Source organism: Hydra viridissima, unplaced genomic scaffold, assembly GCF_058129835.1.
Source record: "Hydra viridissima isolate aposymbiotic clone 2 unplaced genomic scaffold, HvirCarnegie_v1 scaffold_10, whole genome shotgun sequence".
Lineage (NCBI taxonomy): Eukaryota > Metazoa > Cnidaria > Hydrozoa > Anthoathecata > Hydridae > Hydra > Hydra viridissima.
In genome coordinates, this window is record NW_028324309.1 from 7003083 (window position 1) to 7025432 (window position 22350).

Consider the following 22350-nt stretch of genomic DNA (forward strand, 5'->3'; position numbering starts at 1 on the left):
ACAACACATCGACTGGACTGCTGTTACAATCCAGCTCAACCATAGGTTCCACCACCACCATTTCCTTTTACAGAAATTTTGCAAATGCAGACTCCATGCCCAGCGTCGCAGCCAGAAGAAGGCTCGTCGTCACTCTCAACTCCGGCGACGCGCAAGTCGGTCATCGTCATCGTCATCGTCATCTTCGCTACCCCTCACCCTCGTCAGAGATTTTCATTACAGAAAAAATTTTTCAACCCGCGATTATACAAAAAATCATTTTTGGCTCAAAAAATTTTCAACCCCGCGATTATACAAAAAATTCAAAACGGAGATGAAAAATGGTTTTGTCCCAGAACTCTCCTTTTATAGTAGTTATATAAAAATAATAAAATATACAAAATACAAAAATAATCGTGTGCCTATTGTCCCCTTTTCAATTTTTCAATTCTACTTGCAAATACATTTTCTTTGCTTACAATCAACTTTTTTTAAAACTACAATTATACTACTTAAAAGGCAGATAAATTTGCTTTAAAACATGGAAAAAATTGTTCAAGTTGTTTATGTGGTTCTTGAACTCTTTTAAAAACCAAATTAGTCATTATCATTTCATACAGTCTTCAAGTACAAGAAATTTGTGCAGAGTAACATGCATATAGTACCGCGGATATTTATTTAGAAAAAGAGTTTTGGTTTCAGAACAATGTTTTTCAAACTTGATTAAATTAATATTATGGCTGGAAGATAACGTTCTTAACAAAATGCTGAAATTTTTAATGAGATTAACGTCCAATTCCGTAATCGCAGCTCTTAAATCCGGCTTCACAGAGAATCTGTGAGCTATGTTTTTATCATTTATATTTCTCTAAAGAGCTGTGTTTCCATCATTTATGTTACTCTAAAGACGGTGAAGCACGGTGGGGGTGATATTTAGGCATGAGGAGCTATAACCTGGCATGGTATTGGTCTGCTAGTCAAGTTAGATGAAATTGGATCAATACAAATATAAAGAAATATTACAAAAAATATGCTGATAACCTACCTGTTACTTGAATTTTAATGCCTTAAAACGACCAAACCATATTGCGAGGCTTATAAAAACTTGGCGTAAGGAAAATGAATGTTTTAGAATGGCCACACTAAATTCTCGACCTGAATCCGATTGAGAACTTATGGTTCTATTTTGGGATGACTTTTACAAGATAAACAGACCTTTCACAGGCTCATTTTCATATTCGAATTTAGAGAATACCTTTACAAATTTTAAATAGTCACAACTAAATTGGTATCCGGTAATTATATTGATAACAGGGCACATTTTCATATTCGAATTTAGAGAATACATTTACAATTTTAAAATGGTCACAACTAAATTGGTATCCGTTAATTATATTGATAACAGCTATTTTATAAATCAGTTGACGCTCTTATAATTTTTAAATGCATTTTGTTCGTTACCGCATACAACTTTTTTAAATTTCAAAAGGCGCGTGATGATGTGATCAAACAATAAAAACAGCCAATCAATAAGAGTTAAAGTGAAAACGGCTCAATTTTTAAATCCAGAAACACCTAATCATAACATTCCATTGCACATAAACTTACACAAGTCAGTTTTAATTAGAATTTTCATAGTGGTGGACTGTTAAAAAGCTTTTTAATTCAAATTTTTAATATAAAGAAAAGTTCAGCAATTATAAAGAAAGCTCAATAATGACGAGTGCCGGTAGAGTCGATCCATTTACCCAGGTAAATTCAGTGTTTTTGTGACTTAAAATGCTCAAAGTGTAATCTTTAACTATACTCACACTATATCACATTTATAAGGTGGTCTTTTTTTACTTTGTATTATCTAGTTCTTCCAGATCTCTTCTAAAATCTATTAATGGCGTAGTTTTGTGTTAATTATGACTTCTGTCTGCATGGCTTATATTTACTTATACACTTTTCAATTTTGTATCAATCAAAGCCATTTTATCTGAAAGTTCTTTTTCTATTTTTGTAAAGTTGTTATTGAAAAAAATCTACAAATTTCAGAAATTGAATAAAACATTTTAATCTTAATCATTTAAATTTTCTGGTCATACTTTTTATTCTGAAAACAAAAATATAATCATATACAAATAATAAAAATAAATACAAATAATAAAAATAAATAAATATATATATTTTTGATATTACTTTAGTTTCTCCTGTCACTTACAAGTTTTTCAGTATAAATATCTTTCATACTTTTGTTATTTCATTTAATAAAAAAAAGCATGTCATTTAAAGTAAGTTTATACTATTATTTGCAGAAACTCTTGGAGCGAACAAAAGCACGGAAAGATGCCAGAAATAAATTGCAATCTACAGCTGTTGCACAAAGGAGTCCTTTAAAAAGTATTGAGAATGATATGGTAAAGGTAAGTTAACTTGAAAATTATATTACAACTAAAGAGATATTTAAAAGTATTTCTAACATTAAGAATATAGAGTACTTCATCTAAGTTGCAAATTTTTACTTTCCACCCATTGAAGTAGTAGAAATCCTTCCAATATACCATAATATAAAGACTTTTATTATGGAAATATAGTAGAAGTGAAGCAAATCTCAAGTTTTATAAATGATTGCAAAAATAGTAAATTACAATATTAATTGCTACTCTTTAGTCAGCTGATGTTTATTTTGAAATATTATTGTCTAATTAATACTGATTATATTTATTGTTTGCAAATAAACTTTGGATCAGTTGATCAATTTGAAATAAAAGTTTGGCATGTTTTAAAAAATTAATTTTTAGTTTACTAATGATTGAAGTGTCAATAATGGCAAATTTTTATTGTAAATTAGTTCAATCTTAAAAAAAGTTAAAAAGAAAAGGAATATTTTAAACTTATACATTTAATAGTGTAAATGATGAAAAAAATTATGCTGGTGAAATTAAGAGCTTATTAATCCTTGATGTATTTTAATATCTGTTAAAAAAACATCTAATCTTTGTGTTATAATCATCTTCATGCATATAAAGCCTTGTATTTTTGTTTAATTTAGAATGAACTAGAAAATTCAGAAAAGGCAATTAAAAAAAGACCCTCTTCTGAAGGCTTCGATTCAAGTTTTGAAAAGAAAGCCAAAAGTGAAGTAGGAGATCCTCAAGTTAAGGCAGTTGCATCTTCTCTTAAGGTAAAAGTATCTAAAAAAATTTTGAATTAAATTTTTAAAATGTTGGTCTAAAAGTTGTTTTACTAAACTCCATACCAACTTACCAAAGTAAAGTTATGGTGGAGTAAAGTTTAAATTTTTTGTTAAATAATAGTTTTCTTTTTAAATAGAACCGTCTTGCACATTTAAATTATGATCTTAATGAGCGTAATGGAATAGACCAGGAAGAAAAGAAACGTCAAGATGAAGTGGAGGAGTTGAGAAATCAAAGAAATAAAGAACGATTAAAGCAACAAGAAGAAGAACGCGCAAAGAAAATCCAAGAGCGAATCTTTGGAAAAAACCATGCTTCTTCAGTGAGCTCAAAAGTAGGTTTGTTTTAACAGTAGGCTTAATCATCATCAATGTTTAGGGGAAATGTTTTACTCTAGTGTTCAAACAATTTTCATGTTAAAGTCAGACTTTAGCATGTAAATAGAGAACAAATAAATGGTTGTCAATTAAAATTTCTAATAAATTGAACTAAAATCTGTGAAAGTGTTAGGTTTTGCTTAATTCATCTCATGGGAGTTTGGGAGTCAACCATTTCTCATTTAGACTCATCATCAATATTTTAGATTATTTGAAAGTTTGAGATTTGTAAATTTTTTATAGGTTGAAGCTTGTGTTATAAATAAGCCCATAGCAAAAGAATCTGTGATTCAGAAGTCATGCAATACAAAGTCAAAAACTGAAGTAGTTGCTCAATCAGTTATTACAATAACTGATGAAAGTAAAGCTAAGCCTACAACACAAAAACTAAATTTCCAAAATAGTAGGGAGAGTGTACAAAAAGATGTAGAGGTAATTTATTTTAGTTTAACATTTTAAAAATTTTTTATGCTACATTAAAAATGTGCAACCTTTTGAATTTTACTGTTTTTTTAGATTGCTTCTGTTGGTGACAAAAAAAACATCTTTGAAGAAAAAATGAAGGAAGAAAGATTAGCAAGAGAAAAGGAAATTGAGACTGAGCGAAGATTGAGACAGAAAACACCTAGGGCTCTGTCTGTAGATATACCTGAAAAAGTGGCAAAAAAAGTAAATAAGAATTTAGATAGTAATGTAAAAAAAGTGATTCCTTCTAAAGTTACCACAGATGATAATACTGATAATTCAAAAGGCAACACAAAAGATCAAGAAAGCATACATTTGAATCAACCAGCTGATGTGTTTGATGTACTTCACCAACAACTTTTGGCTTTCAACACTCCCCCTAAAACTGCTGTTCAAAAGACTGAGCTCTCCAACAATTGTAATAAGGAAATTGAAGAAATTTCAAAAAATTTTACTGGAGATATAAATTCACCACAACCCATTGATTGCACTGATGATACACAAGTAACTAATTACACATTACCATCAGAAACTGTGACTGAAATGGCTGACACTAAAGCTTTTGATATATCTGGGATCTTACAAGCAGCTAATGAAAATATAGATGTTCAGCTACGTACCGATCGAACACCATATCGATCCTCAACAATGAAGTCTCAATTGTCAACAGTTCCAAGTATGCGACCTCTTATTGATGATATTGATGTTACTCCTGTGAAGCATTCAGAAGTTGAAGAAGAAGATGAACCTTCTGAGTTTGCTAAGCAGTTACAGTTGAAAAAAGAAGCAATTATTCAGTTAGGCAAAGAAAAAAATCTTAATTTAGAATTAAAAGTTGATGAGAAGAAAGCCATTCCAACTAAACCTCCACGACTTCCACCTACTTATTCAGAATTTCTTTCTGCAGAGCCAACAAAGGTACAGTACTTTTAAAAAAAATAGCATCATTAAGATTTTTTAGTCTGACCAAAGTACCATAAAATGAGGATAAATGATATTGATTTTATTACTATTATTATTATTATTATTATTATTATTATTATTATTATTATTATTATTATTATTATTATTATTATTATTATTATTATTATTATTATTATTATTATTATTATTTATTTGAAAGAAAAGTTGTTCTTAGATAATTTTTGAATCAAAATCATGCTAAAACATAATATCAAAAAACATGTAAAGAAAGTAAGGAATCAAAAATTATGAACCGAAGTTAGAGTAACAACAAAAGCAGCAAAATTATTTAAAATAGCCAATGCATGTTTTTTTTTAACAACTTATGCATCACTTTTGCATCAATTTTACTAAATTGTTGCAAATTTTGTTTGGAACAATTTGTAAAACTGATAATTGAAATCTTTTCTAAATTATTTTCAGCTCTTGTTTCAGGCTATTTATGAAGTTTAAATAGACCATTAGTAACTTCTTTTTCCACCTATTTCCAGATAGATTTGATTGGATTAAAGTTTTAAAGCAGGCCAGGGTATTAGATTTATTCCATTCATGCTTGATTGGTGCAAATTGTGCTGGAGGAGATACAACTTGTTACAATTGCCCTCATTTGTTTTGATCAATCAATATTCTGACATAAACCTGTTTAGGTTAATGCATTAACCTACTCTATTAAATTTAAAATAGCTCAAAGTATATTCCCATCATCAATATGCAGCCTTGGCACAACAACGGCAGCAATAATTTTCCAATTTTTTAAGAAGAATGTTTTTCATTTGAAGTTACTTTCAATGAAAGTTACTTACTTTTCTATGGACTAAGTAACTTTCTTTTTACTCCACCTTAATCTTTTATGCCTTTCTTGATGGTTGCATATACACCAATGTTTTTCTAAGTTAAATGTTTCTCATTGTATTTGAGGAAATACCTTTTTCATAGTTCTTGTTAAAGCTACTCATAAGTTCATGATATCTTACCCTTGGATTGGCTTTTACTTGACCAAATATAAAACTGTTCTGTGGTTTTTTAAGGCCTTCCAGATCCTGTATTATGTCGGATGCTTTCTGTCTTAAAGTCTTTTTAGAGTATTTCTTATCCAGTTCTTAAATAAGCATTCTTCTTGCTTGTTTTTCTATTGCTGAAAATGAAGTCATCTTTCATACCAACAATCTGCTACTTAATTCCTTTCCTCAGATATCATAGATGGCTTTTTTTCTTTCTTTTTTAATGCATACTAAAAAAATCCTTTTTGGAACTTTTTTTTAAACTCTACTCTATGCAAATTTATTGTTAGACTTCATTGCTTCAGGGACTTTTTTCTTTTTTTTTATTCCAATTTATATTAAAAATATTTGTTATTAAAATATTTTTGGAAGTAATGATTTTAATAAAAACAAAATTTTTTTAAAAAAAAGTATTTTACAGGAATCGCTATTAGATGATCAAGCCAAACAAGTTGCTGATAATTTACCAAAGCATTCAAACCACAACCGCAGAAAGACAAGACGATCTGCAAGTTTCTCTAGTGGTCAGCTGTCACCTATGAAACAATCTGGTTACAACAAACAAGAAAGCTCTAAGTTTAATGCATTATCTTCTTTTGACAAACCTGATAAGGAATTCTCCAAGAAAGATAAAATTCAGGTATTTAAACAAACAAACAAGAAATATTAATGAAAAGCTCATAAAATCTAATAGAGTAATGAATAAAAATTCTTTTGGGGTTTTCAATGTGTAAGTGATGTTTATTAAAAGAAAAAAAAACACTTATGTTCTAACACAATATGACTGTTAAACAAATATAAATATTACGCACTATCTTGACAATTGACTAATAGTTTTTCTGATGTTTCCATTGAATATTCATTATGACAACATATTTCCTGTTATCATAGTTTTTACAAAAGAAATTGTTTGTTTGCATTTCCACTATCAATGTTTGTTTGTATTTCTGACATCAACGTTTATTTGCTATGTGATCTCTTATATTCGTGTAATTTATGTTTGCTTCATTGTTATTTTTAAACTTTTCATCAGACACTGAAAAGTTAAATGTAAATTAATTTGTCAGACTTTTAATCTAATAAAACTGTTTTTTAAAAAAGACGTGGAGGAAATGAAAAAATTTGATTTAAATGCTTTGGTAATTTTTTTTAAACTTTGTCTCAATTTACTCTATCATTATGAATAAGTTTAAAATCAATCTTTGTGATTTCTTAGAGTCTACTTGAGGAGGCAGCTTACCAGCAAAATATAGTGTTACAAACATCACAAGCTTTGAATGTGGCTGAGAGTAGTAATGAAGATAAGCGTGCTTCTCCTGAAGTTATTGAAGGAGAGAGATTACTGTTGTTAGCAAGTTAGTTTTCAAACATAAAGATTCATTTATTACTGACATTTTATTTTTCTTTTTAAATTTTTTTTTAAACTTATATAATATTGTTTTTTTTCTAGGATACAATTTTTGTTTCTTATTTTGATTTATGATGTTTAAAAAAATTCACCGTTTACTTAATAAAATGTTTATCACAATTATGTGATTTATTGTTTACAATATTAAAACTAATTATGTATACTACTATCTTCATCATAAGTTATAATTTCAGCTGAAAAGAGAACAGTCTGCCTTGAAGAAGTGCGCGAACTAAAGGAAGGTACTGAAGAGACTAAAACTTATCATGATAATAATCTACCATGCAATGCATCACTTGCTTTAACTGGTATGTAAAAGTTAAAATCAGTAATTTATTTAAGATATTTTCCTACCAAACATTTTTCATCTCATAAAGCCAAGTAAATCTAATAGTTATTTATCATCTTTAAAGATATCAAGTTACCTCTTCATCCTGATTTTCTAGCAGCTTTAAGAAATGGAAAAATGGGTATGTAAACTTTTTGTACCTTCACTATTATTAGTTAGAATATTTTAAGCAGTCTGATTTTTTTAAAATCTTTAAAACACTGTTTGGTATGTTTTTATTCTAGATCTTGGGGTTTTTCACTTTGTGGTCATAGCATCATGTGGAAGTCGAAGTGTTTATTCTACAAAAGTTGTTTCTTGTTTCGATCAAACTGAAGGATGTGCTCTTCTTTTAAACAGTAATATACTGATGTAAGGTTTATTGACAACCTTTTAAAGGAGTATTATTTTGTAATTCTTAAACTTGTACTATATCCCTTATCTCTAGACCTAATGTTGCACATAATTTTACAATTACCGTTCGTGTTTTTGGTTTGGTAAGTTAAATTATAGTGTTTATTGATTTTAAAATGCTTTGGAGTTTTGAAATATATTTATAAGTTTAAAATCATATTTCAGCACATAAAAAAAAGTACTGATCCTGCAGCCAAAGTCAAAAAGTTACATGTATGGATTTACGTATTTTATTTTTATTTTTTTTGTTTTAAATATGCAAGCTTGTCTGTGTTGTGAGAATAATGTTTTTGGATTAATTTAAGTGAATCTAAAATGGTTACTTTTTAATCTTAGTCATCCAGTCAGTCATCACCTGGAAATTTAAAAAGTTTGTTTGGAAAAGTAAGTTCTTGTTTGGAAATTTAGTTTTTCAATATCATTTTAAAACTATGGCAAACTTCTGATTTTATGTCTTTCATTCTTTCATTTAGAAAAGCAAAGATGAAGAATATTTAAGTAAGTTGATTTTTTAATTCATTTAGTTTTATAAATTTCAAAACATTTTCTATTTTGGTTCAGTTGATAATGTTGATTAGAGAGTGACATGCAGGCAGTAAGCTGAGAGTTTACCATCCCTGTGTCTCTGTAATGTTGATTACAATACTTTGCATATGTAGACAATGCTTCACCACAAACTGTATTCAGGACTAGTAACTTTAAGCTGGTTGGTGAAACCAAAATAAGTTTGGACATGTTAGGAAACGGAGGAAAATACTTGCTTTTAAAGGTTTGTGTTTGTGTGAGATTATAAAAGAGCTTTGTCTTTTGACTTATTAGATTTTTTTTTGTTTATATTTTTTTCTTCGTTCTAATTATTTATTTTTTTCTTTGTTTTAATCTATTTAGGTTCCAAGTAATTGTCCTCTTGAGGGTACACTTCATATTAGAATTGGATGTAAGCCAGAATTTACAGCCAAAGCTACAGGCTTCCTTGTAAGTTTGTTCTTACTTTCAATAGATTTAGTATTTTCATCTTTATTATTATTAAATTGTCAGAGTCGCCGGAAGGTTTTACAGGGTGGAGGAGCAAAAAAAGAAGGGAAGGGGGAACAAGTATCAACAGTACAGTCAGAAACTACATTAGTTCTTAAAACATTGAACAAAAAAAAATGAATATTGAGAATTATTAGGTTATTACAAAGTTCACTTTTTTTTTTTGAAATTATTTCTTGGGATAAATACTGCCTGTTGATTAAAAAGAAAAAAGGGTACATTAAAGCAACTCAAAATAATTGGGAGGAGGAGGGAATGTCTCCTCTGCTCCTCTAGTTACGGCGCCTCTGATTATGAAATGAAAAAGAATACGGTATCCTTTATTATTAGAGTACAAAGTTAAAAAATAATTGACATTCTCTTTATACACGCAGACAGTTTTAGAGGATGTTGGCGGTTATACAGCATGGAATCGCAGATGGTGCCAATTAAAAGACAACAAGATTTGTTACTGGAAGTATCCTGATGATCAAGAGTCTAAGGTGTGATTTTTACGTATAACAAAGTTTTACTAACAAAATATCTACGAAAATTCTCTTTACTTAGCTCCTCTCACTTTTTCTAATAATTCAATGTTTTATTATGAATCGTAACGGACAAACTTCGCTAATTTATACAAGGAACCCATTGGAAGTATTGATCTTCGTTATTGCGTATCAAAATCTATTGGCTTGCTTTCACGAGATAAATGCGCTCGTCCACAGACATTTGAGTTAGAGTTAAAGCGCTCTCTTCAAAGTGGAGATGAACCAAATCTAATCACTTCTGTATGCGGGAAAAATGTTTATACAAAGTAGGTGTCTACATAGTATATTTGTTCTTATATAAAATGTTTGTGCAGACCAGAGGAAAAGTCTTTTGCTTTTTAGGTATTGGATATCAGCAGATAATAAAGATGACCGTATCGTTTGGATGGAAACAATTAATAAACAATTAAGTGATTCGCGTGCCTGGCTGAGCAGAAAAGCTAATAAAAGCCCTGGTAATACAGACAAAGGAAAGCCTGTTCCAGTTTAAGAGCTAGCCTCTTTTTTGCTACCGCTTGTGAAGTATTCATTTTTGGTCAACCATTGATTACTTAGCAAAATTACCGCAGATCTGATTGTACGAAGTATGTTTAGGGTTAATCTTTATTGGAGCGACAATAAGTGGAACGTTTTCGAGATTAGTTGGATTATTTAATTATTTTAGAAAAACATCTTGCCTGAACTCATTTTACCCAGAGTTAATTTTACTTTTGAGTAACTTTTGGTATAAAGTTCAAGTTTACTTAACTTATATTTCATTTTGTATCTTTTCGATTAGTTTTTTTTACTTACGTTTGGAAATGAGTATTTGTAAATAAATTATTTTTTCTTAACTCAAATGACCCTTTCGTTTTTCTTTTTTTTCTTTTTTTTCTTTTTTCTTTATGCGGCGATATTGGAAAATGTTGTTTTTCAACATCGCCACTTCCATTCATTTTTTTGAATGGTCGAACAGCAAACTCTACGGATTTATAAATGCTTTGGTTAGATTTGTTGTAATTTTTGTGCAATCTTCTTAATCTTTCGCTTCTATTTGTTGGTCTTATTTGGAAACCAAACGTGAATTCTACTCGACCCTTTCATGCGCACAATTGGGCTCGCGAAAAGGTCTCTATGTCATGTAACCTACTATCTCAGATTTAACACAACAGCTTCATACTTTGTCAAAATGATCACCTACATTACATAGTTTATCTTGTAGTTAATAAATTTTAACACTGTAATCAAGTGGGTTTTTACGATAATGTTAGTTCAAAATCCCCTATTTTAGGGGATTTTTTTCATCTTTTTTTTGTATTGTTTTCGTTTTATGTGTTATTGTAAAACCATACATCTTGGGTGATTTAAGGCCAGTCTGAGAAAATTTCGTTTTTTTTTTCGTGTTATTTTTGTTTAAACGCGTGTGACGTGTTTTCATCTCGCGGGATTGATCGCATTAAGAGTTGGACGTTGAGTATACCATTATCAAAGGCCGACAATAGATAAAAATATACATCTATCAAATCTATACATTCATATTTAACAAAAAATAGTACTTTATTTTTATTAAATATAAATGATTATATTCACCTATTTAAAGTGTAAGTTCTTATTGAACTTGAGGTTCCAAAATGTTACATCCTTTATAGCAGAAACAAAATATTAGTCCTTTAATTTAAATTTAATGGAAATCAAGGAAGAAATTTAAAAAATTTCTCTCTTATATTTGTATAGGTTTTATTTAGACCCACCACCGATTAAGACTTCAAGGTTGACTAAAGACAAATAGTTGAAAAACATTTGGATTAATTACTTAATTACTCTTATCGACTTTATTGCTCTAAGTGCCGTTAACGATGATTGCTTCTTTTAGTCTTGTTGGGGACAACGCCGGAAGGTTATAAAAAACGTCGGATTTTCTAATCGTACCACAAATCACTAGTTGTACAAGTGGATGATAACAATTATCGAAATGTACTAGACTGAACATTACTGGAAAAGATGTGCATAGAGATCATTTTGTTTTTTTTTTTAAGATATTCTCCTTTTTCAGAAAAGACAAAATCCGTCATAACCCATAACGTCGTAAAAAATTAATATCTTAATTTTTAACAGCTTTTGCCTGGTAACGTTCATTTTAGTGAATTGTTTGCCAAAAAAAGTTATGCTTAGAAGAAATGTTTAATGGTGCAACCGAACACTCATAAAAGCGAGACATGCCTTAAATCACCCGAGATGTGACCAAGCTGAAATTTTGCACCTAAATAGATTTGAAGATGAGGAATCAAAATGTTTATTTTGATAAAAACAATGCAAACAAAGTAAAGATAAGGTTTGTATTTCACCTATAGTACATTGGAAAAATTTAATAGATCAAGAAAGATGGCCTGGGAAAGAAGATAATATTATCTTTTTTGTCAATTTTTTTCTCTTTATAAAATACGTATTTTAAAGAGTCTTTTGATAAAAAAAATTAGAGGTGAGTTTTTAAATAATCAAACAGATTTAAGTAATAAACACTTTTGGGTGTTAGAAAATGCTTATTCTGAAATTCTTGAATCCATCATCAATAGTGCATTATGGCTGAGTTGATTTAAAGAATGAACCTTTGGGAATCATCTGTGTCTATCTGATATTTGTGGCCTGTCGTTGAAAATGACAGCGTTTTTAGCATAATATCCTAAATATGATGTTTAGGAACCAAACAACAATCATCTCTGCTGGGACAATTTTAAAAGGGCATTGTTTTCATCAACTTCTAATACCAAGCCGACCTACTTAAGTATATCATATTTGCAGATAAATTTTTCTGCTCTAATTTCTTGGAGATTGCTCTAATTTCTTGGAGTATTGAGCCTGTAAAGTTGAATGTTAAATTGGGTTTCTCCTGCTCAGAGACTCTTGACATATAAGCTTGTTGCATCCTATGGAATAAGTTGATGGAAACTTCTTGTATTAGGTAAGGTCTTTGCATTATTAAATTGGAGAGTAAAAGATTTACGGACTGAACCGCAAATAAATTTCATCCTCATTGCACCCCAAAATATTTAGCATGGTGGCATAAATTTAAGAAATGCTTACAAATTTTGTACTGGCCAGCACAACCATCAGAAAAATAGTGGATTTTTTTCAATTCTCATGTCTGCTATATATACAACATTTACTGATAGCTTTTTTGACGTGACTTCATTAGCTTACATTAACTTTCATTTGCCTAGGGAAATCTTTGCATGTTGTGGAATTCCATGAAGTTATACTGGTGAGACATCTAGTATGTCAAAACTGCTGTTTATAAGTTCTTTTTCTTGAACAACTTCTATCTCTTCATCCAAATTCGTTCCAGAAGGTCATCTTCACCATTATGGTCCTGTAATGCAAACCCATTATCTATTTTTTATACCACTTCTTTTCGACATGAAGGACACATTTTAAAACTATGTTACTACCACACCAATTGAACACATATCTTTTGTCAGTTAAATATTGATTTCTCTCAAACCACCTATAATTTTTAGGAGTAAAAATGGTCAACACAAGTAAGAAGCATAATTTAGGAACTGAGAATAGAAACTAAAAATTTGTTAAACTATTTAAAAGATAGTGTGGATATACTCTTTGTAAAAAGTAGTTGCATGATTAGTTAAAAACAAATAATTTTACCTTTTATATTAACTTTATGCCTTTTAAATGGATCAAAGCAATTCTTCTGAGAATTTAAGAAAAAATTGCTCATAATGAAAATAGATTTTAACGTTAACATTTAGTATTAATAATCCAGATCGTATTAATAATAAATTTTTATCTCTCTCTGAATAACTTGATATATCTGTCTATCCAGTTGATTTAGTGTATATCAAATTTTGAACCAAAAAAAATATTATTAATTTGTTTACTTTCAGTTATGATTACGTTATGGATCGTGAAAATCAACATGTTACAATTATGGAGTTGCATAAGGCGGGGATGCGTGCGGGTGACATTGTTCGAACGACCGGGTTCAAGCAGCGAACCATCTACAACGTCGTGAAATGTTACAAGGACACAAGAGGGACTGCTGACCGTCCTTGAAGAAGCAGTTAAAACCACTGCGACCACTCCGCAGAACACGAACAAGGTGCGATGCCAAATTCTTCGGAATCCCAAGATATCGATGTGCAAGATAGTTAAAGATCTGGATGTCGGTGAAAAAAGTGTCCGTCACTTCGTTAGGGAGAAGCTTGGACTTCGCAGTTACAAGATCGCTAGCGTCCATTTCCTGAACAAAACGACGAAGGCGAAACGGCTGCAGCAATGCTGCCGAATACGTCGGCTGGTTGGCGGTGGTCGCTTGTCACGGGTGTTCTTCACCGACAAAAAGATAACCATCAGAATCTCAGGCAGTTTCTCAAGAAGGGTCAGCTGAAGGCTGTGGCGGTAAAAATCATTGTTCGTAGTCATTTTCCATCCTCAGTAATGGTGTGGGCCGGGATCTGCGCCACCGGAAAGACTAACAGTCTTCTTGCTAGTCTTCTGCCGACCATCGTCAAGAATTTTCCGAAGCGTGTAAAAAAATATATTGAGGTCGATGGAGGCAGTTTTGAGCATTTGTTGTGATTTTTTTTGTTTATTGCTATTGTTATCGCTCTAATAAACTTTGTTATTTCTTGAATCGAATTATTTTGTTATTTATACAGTATTTTCATTCAATTGAAAATTTAAAAAAAATTTCCAGAACTTTTTCCGCGCCCAGTATTTTGATTTTTAAAAAGAAAATTGACAAATATATGGGTTACCTCGGTTAACAGGTCTTTTTTTTTTTGGTCTATTACATTTTTAGAGATAAATTATAAAAGAGAAACAATCCTTAATTGGACCTAGTTTCGATTGTTTTTTATGAAAAATAATCATTATATTCTGATTCCTCATCTTAAAAACTTTTCTTGTGCAAATTTTCAGCTTGATTCACATGCATGGCTTTAAAATAACACCTAAAACAAAAACAACACAAAATCCAAGATAGCCGTCAAACAAAAAAAATCCCCCAAAATTGGTGATTTTGAAATAAAGATATCTTAAAAATCCATTTGATTATAGCACTAAAATTTTATAAGGTAATCTATGTGATATAGGTAATCATTTTTATAAAGTATGAAGAAAATCTGAAATTGTTGGTTACATCCCTACTTCACTTCCTCATGGAATACCTCTTGTCCTTTCCTAATAGTTTATATACAGGGACTACTATATCTGCCATATTTGAAATGAACTTGCGGTAATTATTTTATTTCGTTCTCCAATTTTCTCTGAAATATTGTACGTGTTGGTAACTTGGTAGCACCATATTCTGGGTGAAATTCTATTTGCAATTATGCTGTTTTTAGTAGATTTTCGAAAGTTTTTTTTCCCCATTCAGGCTGTTCTTCAGGCTTAGTTACGTTTTTAATAAGTGATGCCCATTCTGATTAAGAAGCTGGTCTAAATATATCTTCCTTTTTCTATTATTTTAATTCTAAGGTAACGGCCTTCTAAAGGGTAAAGGGGATGTTTCTGGCTTTGCAGAATTTTAGAACTGCATTCTATCTTATGTTGATTTCAGCCTGAATATCTTTTATTTTTCTTAGTCAGAAAATAACTTATTATAGCTGTTAAGTAGCGTATTTAATATTTCACAAACTACACTGTTCACTTAGAATTATTTTTATTTTCATTATACGTCACATTCCAATAATGTAGCACTACTTCCCTTGACAACATAAATGAAGAGATTTTTATAAACTACTTTATTATGGTTAATTATTTCCTCAAATTCTCCAAGTATTTTTCAGTGGTGGTCTCGCTCACAAGCTCGCTTGGCTAAAAATATCACTTTTAATGAATGGCTTCTCTCAAGTTTGGATTTCAATCTGATGGGTTGTTCGGTATGGAGGCAAAAGAAAAACTACACAAAACATCGATACGTTGAAAAGAGGGTTGAAAAAAGGGTTGAAAAAAAGGTTGAAAAAAATAAGCTTCTTTTTTGGTTCCATGCTCTTGGTTAATTTGACATGATTCTCCCATAATTTATATAGACATTGAAGGAACAGAACTCAGAATTTTGGGTTGTTACATAACGCTTCTACGGGGTAGGTAATGAAACATGGATGTATAGAACATCTTTGATATACAACAAAACGATCACCTTGTGACCTTTTTTTTTAATTTAATGTCCTGTATGGTTAAAATAAAAATGAATGCATAAAAAGCAGGAAATAAAAAGAGCTTTTACATAAGGAAGAATAAATAGTTTTGGGAAATATTTTAAAAAAATTAATAACAATAATGATAAAAGTAAAAATATAAATAATATAATAAATTTTAAAACATTTCTTGCTTTATCGAGTAAATTACCCAGACAGCCTACGACACTGGGCTAGAATTCCGGCGAATCATCGCATTCCGTGACGACTAGATTAGTAACGGGTCAGTACTGGCCCGAGTCTGGCATGCTTCTGGCAAGTAGTCGTACGCCATTGCGATGACATTTGATATTGGGCCAACACTGGCCCGATAGTGGCGGCTACAGAGTTTTGGCCTAATGTCGTTTTGCCATAACCGTCAATATTTTGAATATTTTCTGCGTCATCCATGATGATTTTATAGAAGCGAAGCCAAATGCTTATACACGGGTACCCTGAAGGTGACCTAAGACCTTATAACATATCCCATTAATTTTTTTTTTTGATTTTGAAAGTAGTCTATAAGTACATTTCAAAACTATCAACATTTAAATCCTTTTATGGTAGCTTTTCGAGAAAACTTAGTAAGAAGTTTTATAAATAACGATGTTTTAACATTAAAATAATAATTTTCCATCGGCCATTATAGCTGTTTACTTTCTCTAATTGCAACCACGCGATTGGTGATAATAATATTTATTAGTTTCCGATTGGCTTATATTTGTTGTCAACAAAAGACTTAATAATAATGAAGACTTTAGTTATAACAGCGAGTATAATTATAAAATTACTGTGTATTTCAATTTGAATACACAGTAATTATTTTAAAGTAAGTAATTAATTTAAAAATATATAAATTATTTCTCAAGAAAAGAAAAGAAATGCCATACTTTGCTTAAGATCATAACGAGTTTTTAAAATGTTTTTGTATATGCTGTTTGAAAAAAGGCAATGATTTAAGATGCATTCAAACCAAATGCAGTAATTCATGCCCACAAAAAGGAAAAAGTTATGAAAATCCTATCAAGTGATTTTTTTGGGAAAACTTCTCTGTTGAAAACCCTGATCTGCCTAAAATGTTATGTTCAAATTGTAGAAAAAATCTAGTGAGTTTAGAAAAAGCAGATTCAAAAAGCTTTTTATTTACCGCTCGACCTAAGTACGAAGGTATGTTTTTTCTAATAAAAAATAAGTCAATAAAAACTATTTAATTTTTTCATTATTATTATTTTGCTTATAAATAATATTATGTTTTACATTTTAAAAACTAATTTCTTGTTACTTTTAGGTCTTAATACTAGAGTTATTCGAGGTGGGAAATGTGAATGTTTTATTTGTGTTAATAGGCGTACAAATGGTACTAAAATGGCAACTCCTCCACCAATGGTTTCATGTGAAACTAATAAAGATATAGATCACATTCAAAATAATGTGATTTTTTCTTCAACCAATGAATACTTTGTTCTTTTTAGAAGCTGTTTTCAATTTATAGGAAAAGGTGTTAAGCATCCTTGCACAAAGTTAGCTAAGCAAAAGAATTTGGCGCATATTGTACTATCTACCTCACCCGTAACTAAAGGAAAATTTTTATAAACCACAATCAACAATTTAGTAACCAATGACACAGAGATAAAATTGAACACCTTTGGCCCTAAGAGACTTGTTGTTTCTGTTGGAGTAGTTGAACCAAAAACACCTTACTTTTCTCTCTCAAAGCTGAAACAACTACAAAGAAAACTTCATGCAAGATATAAATTGTTTACTACAGAATTCAAAAAATATACATTACTTTAAAAAACGTTCATTTTTTTAAACATTTGTATCCAATTTACTAGTGACTATAAGATGCTAGAGATTGCTCAATTTATAAGAGTGAATGGAGGCAGAAAATCTGTTGAGTCTTGTTTTTCCAAAAAGTTAACAAAAGAAAATAAAAATCTATTGTCTTTGTTTGATGCTGAGCAATAATGCTGATGAGTTTGTTGCAACAGTTTTACAACATAGATCTCTTGAACCAGATAATGTAGATGTTTTAGTTGGGGTAGATGGAGGGCAAGGCTATCTAAAGGTTACCTTATCAATAACATTGAAGCCAGAGCTTGATGCACATTCAAGTGTAAAGAAAAGACTGAAATATTCTGATGAGTATGGATAAAAAGATTTTAAGTTTACTAGTGTTCACAAAACTTTAGATTTGGCTGTATTACCCTCTATTGATGAAAACTAAGCAAACATAAAAATGTTGTTGGATAAATTAAAACTTAACTCTCTGGTTTACTCTATTTCAGAAGATCTAAAGATTCTTCTGCTGATGGTTGGAAAGCAGTCAGCAGCTTCGAAGTATCCTTGTCCATTTTTTGAAACAGAATTACCTAGTATGCTGAGAGCTGAGTCATATTCTCTAACTTCTTTGTGTGAATGGTATAACAAATGGATGGCTACTGGAGGAAACATTGCAAAAGCTAAATATTTTAGTTACGTAGTTAATCCTCCTTTATTGACTGGAAATGTAACAATGAAGATCTTATCAATTGCCAATATACCAGGCTTACATATTTTGCTAGGCATAGTAGACAAACTTCTCAAACTAATTAAAAAAAACTTGTTGAGAGCACTAATCAAGGATTTTCATTTTAGTTAAATGTAGTATTTATGCTTTAGTAAATATTTCTTTTTTAGAAAAAAAACTAATTTACTTAGAACTTTTTATCTCAAATTCCAAGATCATTCTATAAAACCACTCTATTCCTGTAAATTTATCTTATCTTCTTCAATAAAAAAAACTAACTTTAAAAACATTATAAATTTGTCTATATTCAAACTAGAAAACCCAAGTTTTTATCAGAAATTATTTCTAAATCCGATCCCAAAGTGTCAATACAATAGCACAAATAACCAAACAAATTTTATATGGCCATTTGATCCACTCTCAGGGGTCTTAGTATGAGTCAGAGGGGTAATAACCTCTAGATTAAACAAGTATTGTAACTAAGTTTTCTCGAAAAGCTACCATAAAAGAATTTAAATGTTGACAGTTTTGGAATGTACAAATGGATTACTTTCAAAATCAAAAAAAATAATTTATGGGATATGACATAAGGTCTTAAATCACCTTCAGGGTACCCGTGTATAAGATATATTTCGCAAATTTCTTGCTATTGCTGTTGCTTTTTATTATGCTATTATTACAATACATATTGTAATAATAATAGCAAACGTACGTTTGCTATAAAATAGAATGTTACTTTTTTGTGAAAACGTATAATTATGTTGTAATTGGAATTGCAATTACCCAAGCAAAAATTCACAACAGGCGCAGTACAGCGCCAGTACTGTCTAATACTGGTGCAATACTGGCAGTCAGTACTGGTTCTGTATTGTCATTTCCATGGGATGATAACGCTTTGCCAGTACTGAATGTCCAGTACTTAACCATAGCTGGCATCTGGTAATGGCATAGTACTGCCTTAATTAAAAATTCGCAACAGGCATAGTATTGCGCCAGTACTGTTTAACACTGGCGCAAGACTGGCATGACACTATAGCATCAATTTTATAAGGTAATCTTTTAAGACAAAAGTATTATTTTTCAATGTTTTTTTTTGTATAATTAAAAAAAAAAAAATTTATAGAATTTCGTCTTCAATTTCAACACCAGCACCACTCTTTTTATTTAGCAATCTATTTTTCTTTCCACCAGCTCTATCCTTCGCACCTGAAAGCCAGCGACTTATTTGACTAGAAATTTGTTTTTCGTTTATCTCAGGAAATCTGATTGTTATTACTTCTAAAATAAACATCAAAACTGTGTATTTTAAGGGTTAAGTAAGAAATGAATAAAATAATACTTTATTCATGTTTGTTAAAGTTAGAAATAAGACAATATACCTAGCAAATATTTGTAAGTTTCTGTGCCAGAAAAATTCAATTTTTTTACACCATTTGACTCTCGTCCAAAGGCACTGTAAAGCACTTGAATATTCGGTAAAATAATCTTTGGAATTACAAAAGATAAATTTTCCGAAAGTTTTAATGTACTTTTCACATTTAACATCATGAAGCATTTCTAAAAAAAAAAAAATTAATCTATAGATAAAATTCATATACTAAATATCAAATAATTAAATATAACATTAATTATATAATAAAAAATAATATTTAATAAAACAATACTTCGTAGCAGACTTAAAACAAATATTTCTAGCATTTTTTGAATCAATACTAAATTGTTTACCAGTTTTTGAATCATTACTACATCACTCTTCAATTGGTTATCAAAATCATGGAAACTCTCTATACGGTTGAATGGTAATTCGTTAATCGTCTGTTCGGTTATTATTTTTTGGATATCAACAGTGTTATTGTTAAGACTAAATAACGTTCTTGTGATTTTTGCTTCCTCTCTAATACGATATTCAATGCTTCTCCTGGCAGACTCCAGATTAGCTTTCGACGCAGGAGCATCTTTAGCTGTCATGAAAACATATATTTTATATTTGCATTAGTAAAGAAAAACAACCATTTTAAATAACTAAATCAGTAATTAATTATTAAATTATCATTATCATTATGTAATTTTTTTCTCAATGTTTAACGTCCGTTTCCACACTTCTGTGGTTTAAACAAGGTTTCCATAGTGTCATTTCCTCATTCAAGTGAAAAGTTAAATTAATTCTTTACAATGAATGAAGAATTGTAAGTAAAAAATTTTTGACAATATCCTAACCTGCAGAGCCACATGTAGGACAATACTTATAATTTGGATTAAGTATCACATCTAAAAAAATATTTTCAAAATATTACATTTGTAAGTAATGATCAACATTCTAAAAAAGATTTCATTGAAAAAAAATTAAAATAATATTTAAATGTAAACTAAGAATTATATTGATTAACTTTTTTATTTGTTTTATTGTCGCTTAAATGTTTCCTGGTGTCTTCATGTGATATACTGGAATACTTTATCATTTCTGAAAATAATAAACTTTTTGAATAATAAAAATTGCTTTGACGCATTTTTTTGTGTGAGCAACAATAACGGTTATTTGTAATTATAAAGATTTTTTTTATTAAAGAAAACATACGGTTTTGTTTCTCTCTGTTACATTTAGAAGACGCTATTTTCTTTATTTTGGGGGACGAGAACGATGAATCATTAGATTGTTCATCACGAGATGATGATCGTTTTTTCTTTACTTTAAAGGAAACAAAGGACTCTTCTGAAATATCACTATCTCCAGAGCTTTCAATACTAAGCTCTAAAACAGATAAGATATATATATCTAGAAATGATTTTATTTTAAAAAATTAAAATAACATTTATATGTAAACTAAGGATTAAATCGCATTACCTTTTTTATTTGTTTTATTGTCGCTTAAATGTTTCCTGGTGTCTTCATGTGATATACTGGAATTCTTTATCATTTCTGAAAATAATAAACTTTTTGAATAATAAAAATTGCTTTAACGCGCTTTTTTGTGTGTGCAACAATAAGGGGTATTTTTAGTTATAAGGATTTTTTTTATTATAGAAAACATACGGTTTTGTTTATCTCTGTTACATTTAGAAGACGCTATTTTCTTTACTTTGGAGGACGAGAACGATGAATCATTAGATTGTTCATCACGAGATGATGATCGTTTTTTCTTTACTTTAAAGGAAACAAAGGACTCTTCTGAAATATCACTATCTCCAGAGCTTTCAATACTACGCTCTAAAACAGATAAGATATAGATATTATTTTAAAAAAAAACAAAAAAACAGTTATATGGTTAAATAAATCTTTCGATTTTTTAAAATATTTCAAGTAATGTTTGTTTGCAATAATAAAAAAATACCATACCTTTAAACGAAGAGATATCTTTTAAAGATGCTTTAAGTTCAGAGCTGCTTAATTTAACAGGAACAGATTCTCCTTCTGAACTATTTGGATCTTCAAAATTACTGCTCTGTACTACAAATTCAGAGCATGCCCTAATCATCCGTCGCAATCCTTATTCATAGCTTTCTATCATGTAAATAAATATCTTTTAATATGACAACATTTAAGTTAAAACGCATTTAAAATTGATTACATAAAGATTTGAATTACATACTTGCTTCTTTAATTAAAACAATTTCAAAACTCTTCCACAAAACTCCTGGTATTAATGACATTTTACTCATTGAATCAAGCGCATGATACTCGTTTTCAGATGGATATTTACAGAATAATTTGTCTTTTTTAGAATACATCCATAAAATTGGAATAACATCAATACATTCCTTTCCATGCTTTTTTTTCCATGTTTTTTCAAGAAACTTGACTACAACATGAGTTGTACTTGTCTGAAGATTCATATTAATTAAATACCTTATAAAAATAGCAAATTAAATTTAAAATTACTTTTACAAAATACTGTAATTCAGTTACTTTGAATACTGATTATTTCAAACTAAAATAAACAGTTATTGTTCAGTAAATCTGAACAAAAAATATTCTAAAGATAAAATAGTTT

At 29.8% G+C, this 22350-nt stretch overlaps 2 protein-coding genes and 1 pseudogene across 3 annotated transcripts; 2 read left to right on the forward strand and 1 right to left on the reverse strand.

Annotated features, from left to right (window-relative positions):
* The first annotated feature begins 1490 nt into the window (after positions 1 to 1490).
* On the forward strand, positions 1491 to 10518 carry LOC145192929 (uncharacterized). Its single transcript, XM_090100286.1, has 20 exons — positions 1491 to 1731; positions 2280 to 2387; positions 3017 to 3148; positions 3298 to 3495; positions 3782 to 3970; positions 4055 to 4921; positions 6389 to 6607; positions 7184 to 7322; positions 7570 to 7683; positions 7789 to 7845; positions 7949 to 8075; positions 8152 to 8200; positions 8283 to 8330; positions 8454 to 8501; positions 8591 to 8615; positions 8777 to 8886; positions 9006 to 9092; positions 9527 to 9634; positions 9773 to 9945; positions 10022 to 10518. The coding sequence occupies exons 1-20, from the start codon at positions 1696 to 1698 to the stop codon at positions 10167 to 10169; spliced, it is 2982 nt and encodes a 993-aa protein (XP_089956412.1). The 5' UTR covers positions 1491 to 1695; the 3' UTR covers positions 10170 to 10518.
* A 6170-nt stretch (positions 10519 to 16688) lies between these two features.
* Positions 16689 to 18975, forward strand: LOC149882912 (uncharacterized). The gene is made up of 2 exons (XM_090065566.1): positions 16689 to 17019; positions 17141 to 18975. Exons 1-2 carry the CDS (start codon positions 16929 to 16931, stop codon positions 17443 to 17445), a joined length of 396 nt encoding a protein of 131 aa, XP_089921692.1. The 5' UTR covers positions 16689 to 16928; the 3' UTR covers positions 17446 to 18975.
* Positions 18976 to 19437: 462 nt separating this feature from the next.
* LOC149882913 (uncharacterized) lies at positions 19438 to 22336 on the reverse strand (annotated as a pseudogene). The gene is made up of 9 exons (XR_016456571.1): positions 21949 to 22336; positions 21696 to 21860; positions 21393 to 21566; positions 21204 to 21278; positions 20750 to 21110; positions 20579 to 20631; positions 20087 to 20322; positions 19741 to 19918; positions 19438 to 19639 (listed from the first exon to the last, which is right to left on the reverse strand). The product of XR_016456571.1 is annotated as an uncharacterized LOC149882913 (transcript).
* Between the last annotated feature and the right edge of the window lie 14 nt (positions 22337 to 22350).

Excerpts from the sequence above, each read along its gene's own strand:
- LOC149882912 (XM_090065566.1), top strand. The coding sequence starts at position 16,929 with ATGTTATGTTCAAATTGTAGAAAAAATCTAGTGAGTTTAGAAAAAGCA. Across the intron at positions 17,020-17,140 it reads CGCTCGACCTAAGTACGAAG|GTCTTAATACTAGAGTTATT; the intron begins GTATGTTTTTTC and ends TGTTACTTTTAG.
- LOC145192929 (XM_090100286.1), top strand. The coding sequence starts at position 1,696 with ATGACGAGTGCCGGTAGAGTCGATCCATTTACCCAG. Across the intron at positions 1,732-2,279 it reads GAGTCGATCCATTTACCCAG|AAACTCTTGGAGCGAACAAA; the intron begins GTAAATTCAGTG and ends TATTATTTGCAG. Across the intron at positions 6,608-7,183 it reads CCAAGAAAGATAAAATTCAG|AGTCTACTTGAGGAGGCAGC; the intron begins GTATTTAAACAA and ends GTGATTTCTTAG.